General features: G+C 41.4%; 1 protein-coding gene across 5 annotated transcripts; it reads right to left on the bottom strand.

The window, feature by feature from the left end:
* Positions 1-624: 624 nt before the first annotated feature.
* On the bottom strand, positions 625-16,702 carry MS4A7 (membrane spanning 4-domains A7). 5 transcript variants are annotated; one of them, XM_084772283.1, is made up of 8 exons: positions 16,576-16,680; positions 16,075-16,246; positions 13,719-13,936; positions 9,032-9,166; positions 7,564-7,620; positions 6,280-6,486; positions 2,413-2,514; positions 625-821 (listed from the first exon to the last, which is right to left on the bottom strand). In XM_084772283.1, the coding sequence occupies exons 2-8, from the start codon at positions 16,151-16,153 to the stop codon at positions 765-767; spliced, it is 855 nt and encodes a 284-aa protein (XP_084628409.1). In that variant the 5' UTR covers positions 16,154-16,246; positions 16,576-16,680; the 3' UTR covers positions 625-764. The 5 variants fall into 5 exon arrangements, with proteins under 5 accessions (XP_084628409.1, XP_084628412.1, XP_084628413.1 ...); XM_084772286.1 differs by lacking the exon at positions 16,075-16,246 and having other exon boundaries at positions 16,576-16,702; XM_084772287.1 differs by lacking the exon at positions 16,075-16,246 and having other exon boundaries at positions 16,466-16,680.
* Between the last annotated feature and the right edge of the window lie 2,248 nt (positions 16,703-18,950).

Below are 18,950 nucleotides of genomic sequence, written 5' to 3'. Positions count from 1 at the left end.
CATGAAAAATTACAATCTTTGAATCCAAATAAAAATAAAGCCACTTTGCTGGGTATATAACTCAGTGATAAAGAACTTTCTTAGTGTGTGAAAAGTCCTAAATTCAATTCATATGTATATGTATATGTATATATGTATATGTATATATATATATATATATTTGTGTGTGTGTGTGTGTGTGTGTGTGTGTGTGTGTGTGTATAATTAAGTGAGACAGAAATAAGTCATTTTCTTTCAACAGAACCTAACTCTGTACCCAGGCTGACTTTGAACTCACAGCACTTCTGCTTCAACTGGCTGTGATCTATTATTGCTTTTCATTGCTGGAGGATCACACCCAGAGCCTTGCACAGACTGTCAAGTCATATTTTCAGAGCCTCTCAAATGTTCTTGTATTGCACATTGTGCAAGTAGCACAGAGAAGGACCCGACCCCGTTCCATGACCTCATTAGCTTCCACCGCCACAGGAGCACACACTTTCTCATCTAACGACAGATGAAACAGTGTCTGCTCACTTTGGAGAAGTTTGTAAAGTTTGTGGTCATTGTGGAATGTGGAATCATTAAATTTTGCTGACTTAGACTTTAAGGAAATGATTTTCAATGCAAAGAAAGTGACTCATATTGAAAGTCCAGTGCGAAAGCTGTTCTTCAGATGTTTATTTGGATCTGCCAAGGCTGATATTTCAGGAAAGTTCAACTGAGCTCCGCCATGAGCACTGGATTTTTTCCTTCTTTTTCTGTATTTCATATCCATGACTACATCAAACTGCTTTTGGTAAGTTGGTATGATCTTGTGACTGGGGCAGGAAAAATGTACCCTGGAAGAATAAAATGTTATATCAATTGTTATCTCCTCCTTTTTATTCTCCCATTCCTCCCTCCCTCCCACTTTCACCCTATTCTCCTCCCCTAGGTCTAAGACTGAGGGGGACCTCCTCCCCCACCATATGGTCACAGCCTATCAAGTCTTATCCTGGTAGCTTGCTCATCCTTTCTCTGCGTGCCACCAGGCCTCCCCACCAACGGGAAGTGGTCAATCAAATATGGGGCACCAGAGTTTATGTTACAGTGAGTCCCCACTCTCACATAACTGTGGAGAATATCCTGTCCATTGGCTAGATCTGAGTAGGAGTTCAATGTTTACTGCATGTATTGTCCTTGGTTGGTGCAGTAGGTTGAGCAGACCCCCTGGGTCCAGATCTGCCCATCATGATGTTCTTCTTGTAGGTTATAGGACCCTCTGGATGCTTCTGTTTTTCCATTCTCCCATACTTCTCTCACCTAGAGTCCCAATAGGAAGTCCTTACATCTATTCCAATCTCCTGGTAAGTGAAGGCTTTCATTGGATATCCCTTTTGGGCTAGTGTCCAATTATAAGTGAGTATATACTATGTGAGTCTTTCTGGGTCTGGGTTAATTCACTCAGGATGATCATTTCTAGTTCCATCCATTTGCCCATAAAGTTCAGGATTTCTTTGTTCTTAATAGCTGAGTAGTATTCCATAGTGTAAATGTACCACAGTTTGTTTATCCATTCTTTGACTGAGGGACATTTAGGTCGTTTCCATGTTCTGGCTATTATGAATAAGGATGCTATGAACATGGTTGGGCATATGTCCTTGCTGTGTTGTGGAGCATCTTCTGGGTATACTCGAAGGAGTGGAATAGCTGGGTCTTGAGGTAGCCCTATTTCCAGTTTTCTGAGAAAGCACCAGATTGATTTCTACTTTTAACACCTCGGTCTTGGGGGTAGAATTTAAAATATTTTCATAAATTTACCTCAAATATAGTAATATATTATAGTAATATTTCTACAGTAACAATGTTGCAATTTTATTATAATATATAATTGTAGCAATATTAGTTCAAGCAGCGTCGCTCTCTATTTCCTCATCTTGTTGCCTTCTAGTAGCCTCGAAGTTGAATCATAATTTGTTCATATTATAATGTTTTCTTTTTTGCTGTAGCATTTAGAAGACATAAAAACACTTTGAAATTATAATACAGAAGGCTAAGAGTAAACAAGGGGAGGGGCAGAAAAACACAGACCAGTAAAGTCTTAGAAAATCACATTAGCGAGGGCTTAGACTCAGAGATTCTCTGAGAAGCCAGCTCTCAGTGTCCATAACAAGAACAGGCTGTGTAAACTCTCATTTGTCTCCTTATATTTTTATTGGAATCTTGAGACATTCATGAAACTTCATGAGCTACCTTCCAGAGCCAGCTAGTGTCTCTGGGAGGGTCCTCTGTCTGCTCTGCTGCCCTGTCGGGATCATGTGATTCCAGGTGACCACTCAGTGACTCTTATTTTCATTAGTAAAGACTCTTTCCATCTGATCTTTTGGGACTGCATCATTGCAACTCAGAGTGGGGACACAGAGGATGTCACAGAGATGATCAGGTACTTACCCCAGCCTTGTAGGAGTAGACTTGCTTCCACCAAAAGGCAGAACTGTATGCAGCTAGCAAAAGCTCCAGCACAGTGAAGACGAGCATCACCGCCAGACCACTCTGAAAAGCAGCACAGGCCTGGCTGGGACCTCACACAAGGTCTGTGCGGGGGGGCCCCCCACCCCGCTGAGATGAGGTAGGGGTTACAGCAGGGTACACATGGGTGTTGAAGCCATTAGCAATGGAGACCAGAAGGAGCAGAGACAATGGCTCGATCCTTTTCTCTGCTTCCTTTTTCTGGTGTCTTAGTGATCACACAGGTCTTGTCTATAGGTGGCATTTGAATTCATTTAACCCTATAGGGTCTTCCCTGGAGTCTTTCAGCATGCAATTTTATGTCTTCAATTTTGAAAAACTCTCAGATAATTATATTTTCATAGTCTCTGTCTCTCACTCATTTCTATTAGAACTCATGTTCATGTTCAACTTTTCTGTGTAACTTCAGCCTGTTTCACTGACATTTTTCAAATTTGATATGATTCAATGAAATATTTCTTCAGATGCATTAAATATGCTTTTCACTGATGTCAGGGTTTTGTTTTGTTTTCTTTTGGAGACAGAGTTTCTCTGTGTAATCCTGGCTGTTCTGGACTCACTTTGAAGATCAGGATGGCCTTGAGCTCACAGAGATTCACTGCCTCTGCCTCCCAAGTGCTGGGATTAAAGGTGTGTGCCACCATGGCCTAGCCTGATCTCAAGAGTTTTAATTAATTGATTTATTTATTCACTTAACATCGTGATTATATCCCCTTCCTCCACTCTTCCTGGTTCTACCCTCCCTCTCTCTTTTCCTACCCACTCCCTTATTCCTCAGAAAAGGGGAGTACTCCCTCCCAGCCAGCCTATCCTAATTCATCAAGTTGTAACAGGACTGAGTCCATCTTCTTCTCCTGTGGCCTGGTGAGGCAGCCCCACCAGGGGGAAGTGACCAAAAAGCAGGCAACAGAGTTCATGTCAGAGACAATCCCTACTCTTTGTACTAGGGGACACACATGAAGCCCCAGCTGTTCATTGGACACCTCTGTAGGGGGCCTAAGTGCAGTCCATGAATGGCCCTTGGTTGGTGCTTCAGTCTTAGCAAGCCACTCTGCGCCCTGGTTAGTTAGCTCTGTTGGTCTTCTTGTGGAGCTTCTGGCCCCTCCAGGTCCTTCTATCTTTCACCACACTTTTCCACAAGACTCCCTTTGCTTTGCCCAATGTTTGGCTATCTCAGCATCTGTTTGGATCGACTGCTGGGTGTGGCCTCACAGAGGACAGCTGTGCTAGGCTCCTATCTGTAAGCACAGCAGAGTATCCTTAATAGTGTCAGGGTTTGACTCTCTCTCAGGGTGAGTCTCAGGTTGGGCCAGGCATTGGTTGAACCTTCTCTCAGTCTCTGTTCTATCTTTATCCTTGCACATCCTGTAGGCAGGACAAATTTTGGGTCAAAGATTTTGTGGGTGGGTTGGTGTTCCCCTCCCTCCACTAAGAGTCTTGATTAGAGGGTGTCCCCTTCAGTCTCCATGATCCCATGCTACTAGGAGTCTCAGCTAGAGCCACTCCCTACCCTTCTCAGTTTTTAATTTCAGTGATTTTCCTATTTCTAGATTTCTTGTCATGGTTCCTCTTTATCAAGTCCCCCTGTCCTTTGACTTACTGTGCTGTTGCTGTGTTTTGATTTTTTTTTTCTAGTCAAGGTTTCTGTTACTGTTACAAAACACCATGACCAGAAGCAACCTGAAGAGGAAAGAGTTTCTTCTAGCTTACACTTCCTGGTAACAGACCATCACTGAGGGAAGCCAGGTAGGAACTCAAATAAAATGCCTGTAGAAAGGAACTGAAGCAAAGGCCACAGAGGAACATCATGTACTGACTTGCTTAGCCTTATTTCTTGTAGCACCCCAGATGGCCAGCCCAGGAGTGGTATCTCCCACAGTTAGCTGGACCATCCAGCATCAACCATCAACCAAGTAATTGCACCATGGGGTTTTCCACATGGCAATCTGGTAGGGCATTTTCTCAATTGAGGACCCTCTTTCCAGATGATCACAGCTTATGTCAAATTGACATAAAACTGGACAGAACATGTTTTTTATTAGGTCTTTATTTTATTTATGTTTCTAAGAATATACTTTCACTATGGGCTTGTTAAAAAAAAAACTATATGATCTCTAATTCTTAAGCTACCAGCTTGCATCTTTGTTGTACCTGCTGATGCTTTCAGGGTTAAGTGTCTTTCTCATGTTACTCATATTTTTTATCATTATGTAGTTAAGGTATATTTGTGATGGTGATGGTGTTCATGTATGTCTTTAAATGTGAGAATCTTATAAGTGGGACTTATATCTGCCTAGAGAGTTGCTTTAAGTCTGATTTTGTAAGGACCTTTTGGAAAATAGAGAAGCAGTTTTAAAATCCCTTTATTAGAAGCACTCCTAGTGTCTATGGAACTGTGATTTCTGTGGAATGTGCCATCAGCGTGGGCTTGAGCGAGTTGATGGCGGAGATTTATGAAACTTCCTGGGATATTGAGTATCATTTCCTTGTCCAAATGACACAAGTCAAATGATTTTCAGCTTCTATTCCTAATACCTCTGCAGGCCTCTTGCTCCTATGAGTCTGACAACCCTATACTCTTCCCCTGGGCATTCCAAGTTTTGTATCCTAGTCTCCAGCACCTATTTCTGTGCAGAATCTCCCAGTTTTCTGTTTTGATGATTTGGCTTTCGAATCTTTGTTAGCTTCTGCATCCTGTGCCATCTTTATTTTTTTTCTTCTTCCAACTTGTTTTTATTTCTTTCAGTTTTAAACTTAAAAATTAGCACCCCTTTGAAGTTAGCTTACTCTGCCATGCTGCAACTTTTCTGGTGCCTAGGAAGTTCTTTTTGGCTCTACTTGAATGAGTGTGGGAGACGATCTGATGTCCTGAAGCTAATCTTAATAAAAACAGTACCCCCAGTGGAGGATGCTCCTCTCATATTGCCTTACCCTGTCTGTCTTGCAGTGTGATCTTCTGGCCTCTCTCATGCTCACTTTTAACCAGACAAGTCTCTGCTCTGTTTGCTTCCCCAAGTTCCCAGATCAACACTTTTGATCTACTCACGTGTTCAGACTCATACACAGTGAATCTAAAAACCTTCACACATTCTCCAAGGCTCCAACCTCAGATGGCACAAGGGAATGAAAGACAGGAACTTGATCACTCATTGCTCCAGTAGGAGAAGCCATGAAAGAACACTCTTCCTTCTTAAATGGCTCATTGTTATGATTTAGACTCTGTAATCCTACATTTAGAAAGTTGACTCAGCCAGGCTTGTCGCTATCAATGGTTGGTGGCTGTCAAATTTGTGAAAGGTGCTAAGAAAATTCTGCCCAAGAATAATGTTTTCCCAAGGAGTTAGGTGTACTGGTTAGCTGCCTCCTTCCTAAACCTTTTCTCTCTTTGCCAGCCCTAGGCCATGTGCACTTAGGGAATTAAGCACTTTATGTCTGCTCAAGTCTCAGAGTACATGTGATCAGAAGGCAAATATCTCTACTGGATTGAGCTTTTCCGCTCAAATTCAAGTTCAACACAAATAACAAATAATAGCATTGCCTATTGTGATTTAAGACTCTCCATTGTATTTTCTTCATCTTTTCCCCCTTCCCTCCTCTTTCTGCTGCGTTTCATGCACCTCCTCCACACCCAATCTGCCAAGAGTCTCTCATACTTGCTTATTGGTTTTCTTCCTGTCTGCCCCAGAAAGTCAGACCAACATGACCAGAGATTGCTGAAAAAGCAGAAACTGTCCAAAGGGAAGACAGTGACATTTTACATGACAAGATATTTAGTCTGAAACTACTTACTATAGCACTGACATGAGCCAGGTGACAGTTGTAGTCATCATTCATCCAAAGGTGGGATTCCAAGTAAGTCAATAAGGACAGGAGTTTCTTTTCCGAGTTACAGTGTGGAAGGACAGTCCCCAGGGCCACCAGGCTATGGGAGAGGAGGAAGAGACCAATTCCAGCAACAACAGAGCTTGCTCCATTGGAGGCCAGGCTGCTCAGTGCCTAGAAGAGAGACTACGTGTGAGGTTCTCATCACAGGCTTGGTGCAGGATTCTCTGTTCCCTCTGTCCGTTATAGTTCGGTGGTGCTTCCTCAGAATGCTTTCCAAAATAATCTGTGACCTCTTATCAGGCAGATATTATAGCTAGGAAATGTGTGTCAAAGGGGACTCAGGCTCTTTGTCTGCTGCTAGTATCTCCACTGACTTCCCCAGTGTTCTTAGAATTGGTCTTCCTTTGAAGATCTTTTAGACTACGGCCTTTGGCATCCTCTGGAGAACCCAGAATAAGGTTTCACGTCACACAAAGAAGCTGCTTGAGAGACAGTGGAAGCACACTGTAGAGGATGACTACCTTACAGGGTGATCTGGCCTAAGGAAGATAATGTGTACATTCACTTGACAAGCATTTGACAGACGTGAGCCTTCTGTCTCCCTCTGTGAAAGGGCAAGAAGCACTGGTGTGTGGGCTTAGTCCCCTTAGTTCTTGCTGTGCACACTCCCAAATAATACAATGAAGGGACCATAGCCTTGGAAGCACAGTAGGCGGAAGCAGCTAAAACTGTTGCTCCTGTGGGAAGCAGCCTTTCCTACTTCCTGCCACAAACCCACCAAGGTGGAAAAACCACAACCTGATTCCACAAGACACAGGGTCTGGCTGGCTATGGCTGAGAACACACAGGTGGTTTAGGAACTGGCACAGGCTCCTAATGACAGAAGCTGGAGCATAAACCCAGGAGTTGTGGTGTGGTTGAAGAGTTTTCAGCATTGGATGGGGTCATAGTTCCGGGCTAGGAAATCAGGAAATGTAGACTCCCATATCAGCTGTTACTACACTCTGTGTGCTTGACCAGGCAAGTTCCTCTCCACTCTGGGTTTCAGTTTTTCTGTGGAAAAGTAATACACTCACCTCAGAAGTGACTTGCCAAGTGTGCCCCTGGGCCATCTGAAGAATATATGCTCCCTAACCTGTTCTGAGCTTCATTCCCCTAAACTGTGCAATGGAGAATTGGAACTAGAAGAATTAACTATGAGGCTCTAACTATTCCAACCAAGTGGGGCTTGATGGTCTTCATACTTACAAAGGGTTTGGTTGAGATTTTCCCAGAGATAATTGAGAGCACTCCAGCAGTGGAAAACTGTTCAGGAGAGAGAGAGAGAGAGAAATAAAAGAAAGAGAACTGTCCTAAGCTTTTTTTTTCAAATCATTGAGGGAAAAAAAAAGAATGGAAAACTTTTGGGGAGTCAGCTCTGCAGGAATGACATGCCCATATTGCTAAGGGGGCTTCATATCTGCTTGGGATGGTTCTGTGGACTTTGAAGAACAGGTATCTGCTCATGAAGGTTGGGCTTATGTTATTGGAAAGCAGCAGTTGCTGCAGACAAAATGCCACAAGTACTCCTAAATTGTTAAATTGAAAGAAGAAATGGCGACAGGTCAATGACTCAAGACAATATACAGACAAGGAAGCCAACAGAAGAGCCCAGGAAAGAGCCTCTCATGTAGCAAGGGACAGAAAAATATGGAGCTGAAGCTATTGGTGTCTGTGGACTAAGTATTACCCAGAGTTTAGGAAGTAAGGATGACAAGATCGGATATAGAAACTTCATCATAACCACGGAGAAGCCAGCATTGGATCCCAGTGGCACCCTGGGCCTAGCAAGTGGAGGAGTGATGATGTGGGAAGCGGAAACATTGATTTTGCCTGTGCTTGAGTATTGGATAGTCACAATAACGAGAGCCAAGGATGAACTAGCAGGAGCTTCACTAAGAAGTGTGGAGGCTTCTGGTTAGGTCATGAAGTCAGGGACAAATTATGCATTGGGGACAGGGGCAGACCTTTCACATTGTGCAGTTGTTCCCATGCAGGAACCAAGGTCACTAAAAAAAAAACCTTTATATTATTAATCTTCTCAGAATGTGCCCCTTTCCCTCATTTTTGTAAGATTCTCTATGGAAGACAACTGCTCATTGGTAGGATGTATACATTGGGCCTAGCTCCTCTGAAAGTAAGTTCCAGTAAGGTTGTTGTCCATAAACCGTCATAACAAGATGCCTAAGAGCTCTACAGATGTTCAGGGTTACCCAGAAGCTGAAGAATGCCTGTCTCCCAGGAGTCTTGTCATTACTGAGAGAAATGTCTGCAATCCCGTGGCATCTGCTACAGGTCCAAGCTTACTGTTTAATCAGCCTTCTCACTGTCTACCTGACTAATTGCTTGCTCTTAAAATGGCTATAATCCAATGGCCTCTTCAAGTCTCAAAGAGGGCTATGAAAAATATTACCATCCTGTCTAACAGGAAGTGACGTCAGCTAAGAGATTTGCTGATGTTCCCAGTGTGTTGCCTTCTCCTCCAACCTCCTGTCCTATTTAGACCCCTTCTGAGGTGCCAACTTTTGAATGGGAGAAATATACATGGGTAATGACACGAATGTTGCGCTGGCTTCCTCCTGCATTGTTTCTTCTAGAAGATGAAGCCACTCTGTGCCTGAATGCCTGGTGTATATTTAGAAAGCACACACTGTTTTGAAGTCCATGCTTTACTTACACACAGGGACCCAACAAATGAGTACCCAGACATCAAAGTGGAGGAGGCTTCTGGCCTGAAGTTGGAAGAGTAGGAAGCTGACACCAAAATGACCCCCAAGCTTGCAATCATCAGGGCACATAGTATCTGGATGGTCTGCAACACACAAGACAAGGACTTCTAGAATATGCTTTAAGCAGATGCAAAGGATTATTTGAATACACACTGACTCATAAGCACTGTAAAATATGCTATTAATTCCTATATTAAAAGGAAGAAACCCCATAAGGAACAAATAATCCTATTCTAAAAGAAAAATACAAGCTTTATTTCTTTTAATTTTTGAAAGGCTTGTTAAACTCAGCAAGTGATCATGTGAATGATATAATTCTGAAAACTCTATCTCACATATAATTTCTTTTTCTTTTTCTTTTTTTTTTTTTAGAAAAGCCATTGGAAAACAGTTGTCTGGACTAGAGCCCAGTTAGGTAAAAGAAATAACTTCCCTTGGGAGTCTCAGTGTAGACCTTGGCTTCAACTGGGAGCCTTTGAGCATCAAATTTCCAGTGTTGTCATTCTTTTGTTGTTGTTGTTGTTGTTGTTGTTGTTGTTGTTGTTGTATGATGTCAAGAATACTTGCTATTTTCATCATTCCAGTTGTCATGGTTGTTCACATTTGTTTAAGGGTGTAGGCATTCTAGGCAGTTTACATCCCATCTTTATTACAGGTGAGAAACATGAGGAAGTACAAACTTGCACCAATGTCAAAAGAAGAACTGGAATGTTGTGTGGCCTCTCCAGGTTAACGGAGAATTCATACTTTTATTCACTGCTGAATATATATTCTAATTCGCACACAGGAAAAGCAACCCAAAAAAGGGAAAACACTTATTACCATAATAAGAGAAGTCAATTCCTCATTGAATAACCACAATTGGTCATTGAATACCCATGTACCGATTGGCAGGCAAGAAGGAAATGAAAGTCACTCTGGTAGAATCTTCCATCTTAGATACACCATGTAAAGACAAGTTCCATGGCAAATGGGATGGAGTATTACTAGAACATATAGTCAAGGATTGGGGTGTTTCAGGGATAGAGATTTGTGATTAAATAGATGGAGTAGGAAAGAAGATCTAGAAGAAAACTCACATTGATATGTTCACCTAATATTTTAAAAAGATGCTTTGTTAAACAACAACAAATGTGGTTTCTGGGGAAACCAGAAATCCACATGTCAAGGAATGAAGCAGATTCCATCTCTTACCTGCACAGAAGTAATTAAAAGTAGATCAACTATGTTAAAGCAAGGTTTGACACTTGGAAACTGGTAGAGCCAAATGTCAGGAAACAGTTTGAGATGTAAGGATTTTATGAAACCAAGCTCAATGATCCAGATAATAGTGGGGAAAACTGACAAGATTACATGGGCTAAAAAAAAAAAAAAAAAAAAAGTCTCTGCCTAGCAGTGTAAACAAACACTAAAGTGAAATGTCAGAGGGTGAATCTGGGAAGAGTGGAACAGGAGAACAGGAAAGAGAAATTGTGGGCTGGGGCATTCCCTGACAAGCTGACTTATGTCAGGGTAGGCTCCTGGAATGCTATGAGGGGGACTCTAGAAGAGACTCCTAGTGTCAGGGACCATAGAGACGGAAAAGGATATCCTCTACCTAGACAAGACTCCTAGTAAAGGTAGGGTGCAAACCCACCCATAAAAGCTTTGACCCAAAATTCACCCTGCCTATAAGATGTGCAGGGATAAAGATGAGTAGAGATTGAGGGAAGGTCCAACCAACACCTGGCCCAACCTAAGACCCACCCAATGGGAGAGAACCAACCCCTGACACTGTTAACGATACTCTGCTGTGCTTACAGACAGGAGCCTAGCAGAGTTGTTCTCTTAGAGGCTACACCCAGCCACTTCTCATCCAAACAGATGTTGAGACTCACAGCTAGACATTGGATGAAGTGAAGAAAGTCTTGTGGAAAAGTGTGGTGAAGGATAGAAGGACCTGGAGGTGACAGGAGCTCCACAAGACCAACAGATCCAACTAACCAGGGCCAGAGGGTCTTGCTGAGACTGAAGCATCAACCAAGGATCATGCATGGACTGGACCCAGGCCCCCTACACAGATGTAGCTGATGAGCAGTTCAAGCTTCATGTGGGTCCCCTAGTAAGAGGATTGGGGTCTGTCTCTGACAGGGACTCTACTGCCAGCTTTTTGATCACTCCACCTTAGAGGGACTACCTTGCTAGGCCACATGGGAAGAGGACATGTTCAGTCCTGTGCAACTTGATGAGCTGGGGTGGATGGGAACAGGGCTTTCCTTTTCTGAGGAATGGGCGGGTTATGGAGGAGAGAGAGGGAGTGTCGGACTGGGAAGAGAGGAGGCATGAGACTCTGAACAGGATGTAAAGTAAACAAACAAACAAACAAATAAAATGAAATGAAACAATTAAAAAAAGAAAACTATTAATGACAATATATCTTATGAAGAGCCTGCCTAAATTAAATCCTAAGAAAGGCCAAGTCAACTAATAATTAGGCTAGTGAATAGAATAAACAATTTCAAAAGAAGAAATACAGATTACCAACAAATATTTTAAAAAAACATTCAATATCCTAATGACTAATTAGAGGAATGTAAATTAAAACGGATTTCAGATTTCTTCTCATCTCCATCGGACTGGCTGTCATCCAGAAAACAGATGACAGCAGTTGTGGGGAAAGAGGAACCATCGAATGCTGCTGGTGGGAGTGCAGCCACTGTGGAAATGAACATGTGGTTCCTCAAAACAAAACAAAAAAACTTAAACTAAATCAAAACCAGCATATGACTCAGATGATGAATCCTGGGTATTTCCCTGAGGGAATCAGAGTCAGCATACCACAGAGAGTCCTCCACAGCCAAGCTCATTGCTACACAATAGCCAAGGCATGAAACCATTTAGATGTCCATTAGCAGATAGAAGGAAAAAAGAAAAACGGTCTTCACAACTAATTTTTATTTAACAATGAAGAAGAGTAAAATTATGTCATTGATAGTGAAGTGGGTGGAACTAAGAACCATCATACTAAGAAAACTAAGACAGGCTCAGAAAGACAAATACTGTGTTTTCTCTAATAAGCTGTGTGTGTGTGTATACACATATATACATAGAACATGTAAATAGAACATGTAAATAGAAGAGGAAATGTCGGGGGAGGGAAGTGGTCCAAGAGATAGGAGATAAGAGAAAACAATGGGAGGAAAAAAGACAAATGCCACTCTTTCGTTCATATACACAATCTATATATGTATAGATAAAATCTATAATTTTATCACCTATGTATCATCTATCAATCTGTCTATCTGTCTATCATCTACTTGTTGGAAGCAGTGGTGGTGATTGGCATGCAGATCGTGAAATAGTCACTAAGTCGAATGAGTTTTTGAAGTGGCGTATTCAATGGGGCAAGAAGAAAGCTAAAAGATTGATCTCAGAGTCCCGAGAAGTAAAGATAATGCTGATGTCTTTCCAATGATCTGAGGTGAGAATTGGTGAAGGAGTGCCTTCAGGAAACATTGTGCTGCTGGCTCAATAAAGAAAGAGGCATTTGAGAAATGAGGAGAGATCAAGAAGCTGATGGTTAAGATTTAAGATGTAATCGCGAATTATGTTGGTCTAGCAAGGTGGCTGTGGTAAATTATTTTCTAAGTTTTGTGACTTCAGGAGCTTCAGGTAGCTGGCCAGGTTTCCAATACCAGGCATGAGTTCCCTCCTGCTGTGTAGGACTTCAGGCCAGTTTGACAGCTGTTGGCTGCCACTGATATGTGAGTGACTCACATGTCACCTCTATGCACATCGTGCTATGCTGGTAAGTGTTACGGTTCATAGGTTTTGCAGTTGTTTAGTTGTTTTCTCTCCTTGGCATATAATTTTCTGGAACCACGGAAACTAAATCAAAGGAAAGAGGCTTTCATATCCAGCTTGAATCATCTGAGTCCTGTGTCCCAAGTGTGCAGAGTCTTCAGGGTAAGAACACTTATCCAAACCCCGAGAAGGAATTAAGAAACTACATTAATTATCTATATTGTTTTTGAAGATACTTAGATTACCCCTCCCAACCATTTGAATGGAAGTTTTACCTCTATTTAAATTAAGCATATGTTAAAGAGGGTTTGAAAGTGTTAATGGACCTTGCATTACAGGAAACACATTTTGGGAGGTTTCTAAAGGTGGGTCTTAAAAGGAAGTATTCAGAATCCTGTGGCGAGTAGGGCCTGCCTATGAGTGGTAATGATGTTGATACTTAGATGTCTTACAACTGCTCATGTAGACAAAGAGAAACATGTGGATGAAAGCAATCTAGATGGTGTCCTCTCAAAATGTTTGAAAAACAAGCACCAAGCAAGAAGACCTAACTTAACCAGACTAAATAAAATCATATGGCTAAGTCAGAAATCTCCCCTAATGATAATGAGCAGAAACTAATGTCCTAATTATACAATATTCTTGTGGAAAAGCACAAGTGGCTATAGTTGTTTTAAATGAAAGCCCTAGGAGGATATAGTTTCCCATAAAGATGCGTTTCACTTTCTGGTTAGCTTGTGGGATTAGCCAGAAACAAGTCAAGGATGCCTGCAGCCCCACTATAGCTCCGTAGTCTGGGCACATTCTTAATATGTATCTGCCCATGGTCTCCTTTTAATGAGATGGACTTACCCCAAGAACTGTGGCTTCACTAGGCACACCAATCCTGAGGTCATCGCCTTTTTGGAATGTGTGTCCGTCTTTCTCTCTTTTGTGGATAATGGTGTCCTTTGGAAGACAGCCCCACTCAGTCCTCTTGGTGTTAAGCATGATGCTGCCAACTCTAGAAGCAGCACCAGACACGGTGAGTTCACAGGGTTTGACTGACAGATACCCACAGGCACCAGAGTCTGCAGGGAGTGAAGAAAGACTTTTTTTAGGTGAGAACTGGGCACATTCAGGGTGTGATGACCATGGACTGGCTTGTTTTTACAAACAAAACCTGATGTGGGTCTCAGGGGGAGCATAGGAGAGGTAGACTGCTTGCTGCACTCCACCCATGATAAACAAAAGCATGCTATTGGGGAAACTGCAAACATTTTGAGGTACTACACAGTTTGGAGGTTAGTAATCCAAACAGAATTTGCCTGCAACCCTGAGTGTATTCACTTCACTGCCTGTCCCTCAAGCCTTTACTTTAGCTCTCTTCCTCTGCCTTGTGTACCTCTGCTTCCCCTATGATACGATCTGTATCACACTAAAGCTACATTTATACTGGCCAGTCCCCCACTCTTCATTTTCTCCCTCTTAAATTATTGTGTAATAGCTTGTCTGTCTGTAAAAAGAACACATCTAATCCAGAATGTGCCCTTTGCTTCTATCAGCTTAGTAACTATCAATATAAACACTTACTTAGCTACACTGAATTCCAGGCACTAGAGCATCAAAGGTCTTACCCCTCCTAAGGGTCTTACACCCAGATGTTATTAAGTCCATTTCATATATTAGTGACTCGAGGCTAATAAGTTCATTTCATTAAATGAAAGTCACAGAAAGCACTTACCTGCTACATCTCATATGCTTAACACACTGTAGCAAATATAATCATGCCCAGTCTGTGTTTGCCTAACTTGCAGGTGTATGAGCTAAGTCTACTGGGCTCAAGATCTTGCAATATTTTCCTCAATGTGACATTAATTCTCTTCACATTGTGTTGTCTTCCTTTCTAATATTAACAGTTCCACTCAGCAACAAACAGTGCTCCACCAGGTTAACAGTACCAAAAAGAACCTCAGGACCTTGCTCCTATGGGGGAGGCGGGGGCGACACTGCAATGGAAGCCAAATGCTGCTTGCATCTGAAGCGTCTGCTGTCACTCGTGAGTTCACTCTGCCTGGAGGAATTGCTGTGATCCTCGGGAAGTGTGGCAAAGGTGTCTCTTTCCAGAACTGCTCCCATATCAGGAAACCTGGATTTTGACTTTTTTTGTTGTTGTTGTTGCTAAACACATCAACACAATCCCCTCCAATTAATCTTAATAACCAATGTCTCTAATTCTCATCTCCTTCCTGGATTTGCCAGGTCTCATATCCAATAACTATACTGCATGCTTTATTCTAAGCTGCGTGTTAGGAACTAGATGCCAAGTTGATGCTGTCTAGCCTGTCAACATCGTGTGCATTTATTTTCTGTTATTTTATGATTGGTCTCTTTTTAAAAGAACACATAACAATAATTTCAACTAAAAACATTTGCATGAATCCAAATATTCCCAAATCCTCAATAATTAATACAAAATCACCAGTTTCAATATCCTTTGTGCTCCCTTTTCCTCAAATAATTTCTCTCTCTTTCTGTATAATTTTACACAAATTATAACTCTATACAAATGGTCATTCCATCTATTTAGGACTTCTTTGCATTTGGCATTTGTCACTGGACCTCTTTGACTAATTACTATAGCAGCTTTAAGTATAAAAGCCAAATGCTATATTCTGACATATAACATGGACTTTGATGAACCTCAAAAACAAAATAAGTGGAGTCAGTCAGTGAGAGAAAGTCAGGGGCTGCATAGTACCTGACTACTCAGTTTTGTAGGAAATAGAATGATGGTTGCCAAGGGCTGGGCAAGGGGTGAAGAGCAGCTACTTAGAGGCTATGGGTCCACTTTGGGAAGACGACCAAGTTCTGGAGTTGGATGGTCACGAGAGTGTCAGGACATGAATGAATTTGGTATCCCAAATCCACACACTTATGTAACTAGATTTTAACTGTAATTTAAAAATCAAATAGTAAGTTCAAATAAATGTCTTTCATTAAACTGGATGCATAGTCATGATCACTCTGGTTGACTCTATTTTTTTTTTTTACCACTATGAACAATGCTGTAAGAAACATCTGTGCCCTTTAACACACTATAAAACTTATACTCATTTTATGTATTCAGTTATCTACTTATGTTAGCATGTAGAAGTTAAGCTATTGTACTTAAACTTGGATACATATGGCTATTTTAGCAGGAGCTCTACATAATGAAGTTCCTTACATTTTATGGAATGACTGCCAACTGACACAGTCACCTCCAAATCCAACAACGGAGAGGATGCTTTGCCTTCAGCATTCATTATATAGAGACGAAGTGGGGGTGGCCCACTGCTTTTGAAAAGGGTTCCACAGTCTGCACCATTCAGACAAACACCTCTGCACGCGAGGCTTTTCTGTGTTGCGATATTAGATTAGAACCCTAGCTTCCAAATTCAACATTTTCTCAATCCCAGCCTTCTGGAGAACATGGTTTGTAAGACTGAGTGGCAACAGTGGGGAAAATACAGGAAACTAGAGAAGGTCATCGCTCCAAATCTCAAGTGAAATCTAAGGGTGTTTTCCTTTTCAGCAAGTATGTAAACTGAGACCCCCCAAGTGGGCATCTGACTCACCAGTTTATGCAAGTGGTCAGCAGAAAAAACAAGATGAGGAGCCAGTTCCAGGGCTCTCTGAACAGAGCACAATCTCTCCCAGGAGTTCTAATCCACGCCCAGGTTCCTACCTGTCCTCACAGCCCTGTCCTGTGTGCCGTCACCCCTGGGCCAGCTCACTCTGTTCCTGGGAGATCTTGGGCTCCACCTCTCACCAGCTGTTCCCTCCACAAGTTTCACTGTCTGCTTTTGACACGCAGGCAGCTCATGTGCTTTCCCGGAAGGTATTCATGACTACACAGGATGTGAATTTGCAATAATTACAAGCAGTTGGAAATGAAAAGTTTCTCTGCTTCCCTTTTCTGAATTGTGATGCTTGGGAAAATCAGACAAAATAAAATCATCTCAGGAAACAAAGGGCTGTGTTCCAGTCAGGGATCGTTCCCTGCATTTCTGTATGGAGTGAAGGAAGCCGCTGGCTGCATTAAGTCTGTCTTCCTACCTGTTGAATGAGGAATGGATACTAGTAATTCAACATCTGGCTGATGCGGAATTAATGAGAAAGGATGTAGAGAGTCTATGAAAACTACACTTTTCATTAATAACAATGCTACATTTGGATTTGAGAGAATTTCAATATTTATTTGTGTAATTTTTCTAGACATTGAAGAAAGACATTGAAGAATATACTAGAAGACGGAAAGATCTCCCATGCTCTTGAATCAGTAGGATTAATATTGTAAAGGCGGTATCCTACCAAAAGCAATCTACAGGTTCAATGCAGTCCTCATCAAAATTCCAACACAACACAATTCTTCAACTTCTTATAGAAACCCAAAAGAACCCAGTATAGCTAAACAATTCTGATTTTTAAAAAATCTGCTAGGGGTGTCACCATCCCAGTTTTCAAGTTGTACTACAGAGCTATAGTAATAAAAAGCAGCACAGTATTGGCATGAAAGCAGACATCCCAGTCAATGTAATAGAACTGAAGATCCAGACATAACTCCACACAACTAAGGACATCTGATTTTTTTTCAAAGAAGCAAGCAAGCAAACAAACAAAACACACAATGGAAAAAGACAGTATCTTCAACAAATGGTGCCGAATGAACTTTCCTGTAGAAGAATGAAAATATATCTGTAGATCTATCACACAGTACAAAACTCAAGTCCAAATGATCACTGACCTCTGTGTTTACTCTAAATCCAACTTCCAGTGTGTTTATTATAAAGTCCTTAAATCTTTTTAGAGTCCAGGGTTCTAGAATGGCAAGAGACTCATGGGACTAAGTATGCTTAAAGGACACAGTCTAGGTGTTTCCAGCTCCCAAATTGACTATAAGGTTTGAAAAATGGGGAACATCTTTCTTGGGAGAGTTTACCAACAGTACTTTTTCCAGATTCTCTGTAAGCTGAAAGGGCCCATGGAGACTCTCTTGCTGTTCCTATTGGGGGGTGCCTCTCCACCTTCTGGCTCTGAACAAACATTTTGAAGGCAAAATGTTTCATAGAGCTTTTAGAAATGGAGGCAATTGACAGCTAGTTGGAAACCATTTTGAAGAAGTAGATCTCTACAACTGCTCACAAGGGAAATACTAGTTTCTTCCAATGGAGTCTCACTGAGTATACAAACCACACTTAAGGGAAGCCCCAAGCCCAGCAGTAGATGGCCAACACAAAATGAATGAACATAATGGTATGTTTTGGAGATGTGTTATCTCATAGTGCTTTGTTTGGGCACTTAAAAGCTCTTACTTATCTTTTGTTTATCCATTATAAGTTATGATTTTGTGTTTTTATGGTGTGTATGTGTGCATGCATGTTTACATGCTTCCTGTGATTTTCATTTTTATTTTCTCTGTTTTTCTGTTTGCCTTGTTTTATCCCTCTCCCTCCCCGCCCCCTCTCTCTCCCTGTTTGTTTTCCAAAGAGAGAAAGAAGATACAGGGTTGGATGGGTGGGGCGGACTGGGAGAAGTTTTGGAAGAAGAGGAGGAAACAATGATCAGAATATACTGTAGAAAAACACAATTTTATTTTCAATAAAAACATTTAAAATAAGAAATTAGATATGTCAAAATAAATAAATAAATGAATAAATAAATAAATAAATAAATAAAAAGAAATTAAGTATGTCTCAGCGGATGCTCGTACACTACTAGTGTACTTGAGCTAAAGCTGCTGTTGATACAAATTACCATGGCTCTAAGAAGTTCTAAGCAGACAAACCACCAACGACCAGGCTTTATGTGTGCCCTAAGTGTGACTTTGTTGTAAACATAAGCACAAATTAATGTTTTGCTTTGTTTTAATTCCATATGGTAGCACCCACTTTTATCTGTAGTCTTGCTTTCTATGGCTTCATTACCCACAATGCACTATTGTTTACAATGCCTATAAGTAATCTTAAAATCAAGTACTTGTCAGTTTTAAGTTTCTGTCCTGTAAAGTATGGTGAAATTGCTCCATGAGTGAGATAAACAGGCAGGCAGGCAAAATGAGAA

Source organism: Acomys minous, assembly GCF_964271855.1.
Source record: "Acomys minous genome assembly, chromosome: 2".
In the NCBI taxonomy this organism is placed as follows: Eukaryota; Metazoa; Chordata; class Mammalia; order Rodentia; family Muridae; genus Acomys; species Acomys minous.
The sequence above is the reverse complement of the archived record's forward strand: the minus strand, read 5'-3'. Positions and strand labels throughout refer to the sequence as shown.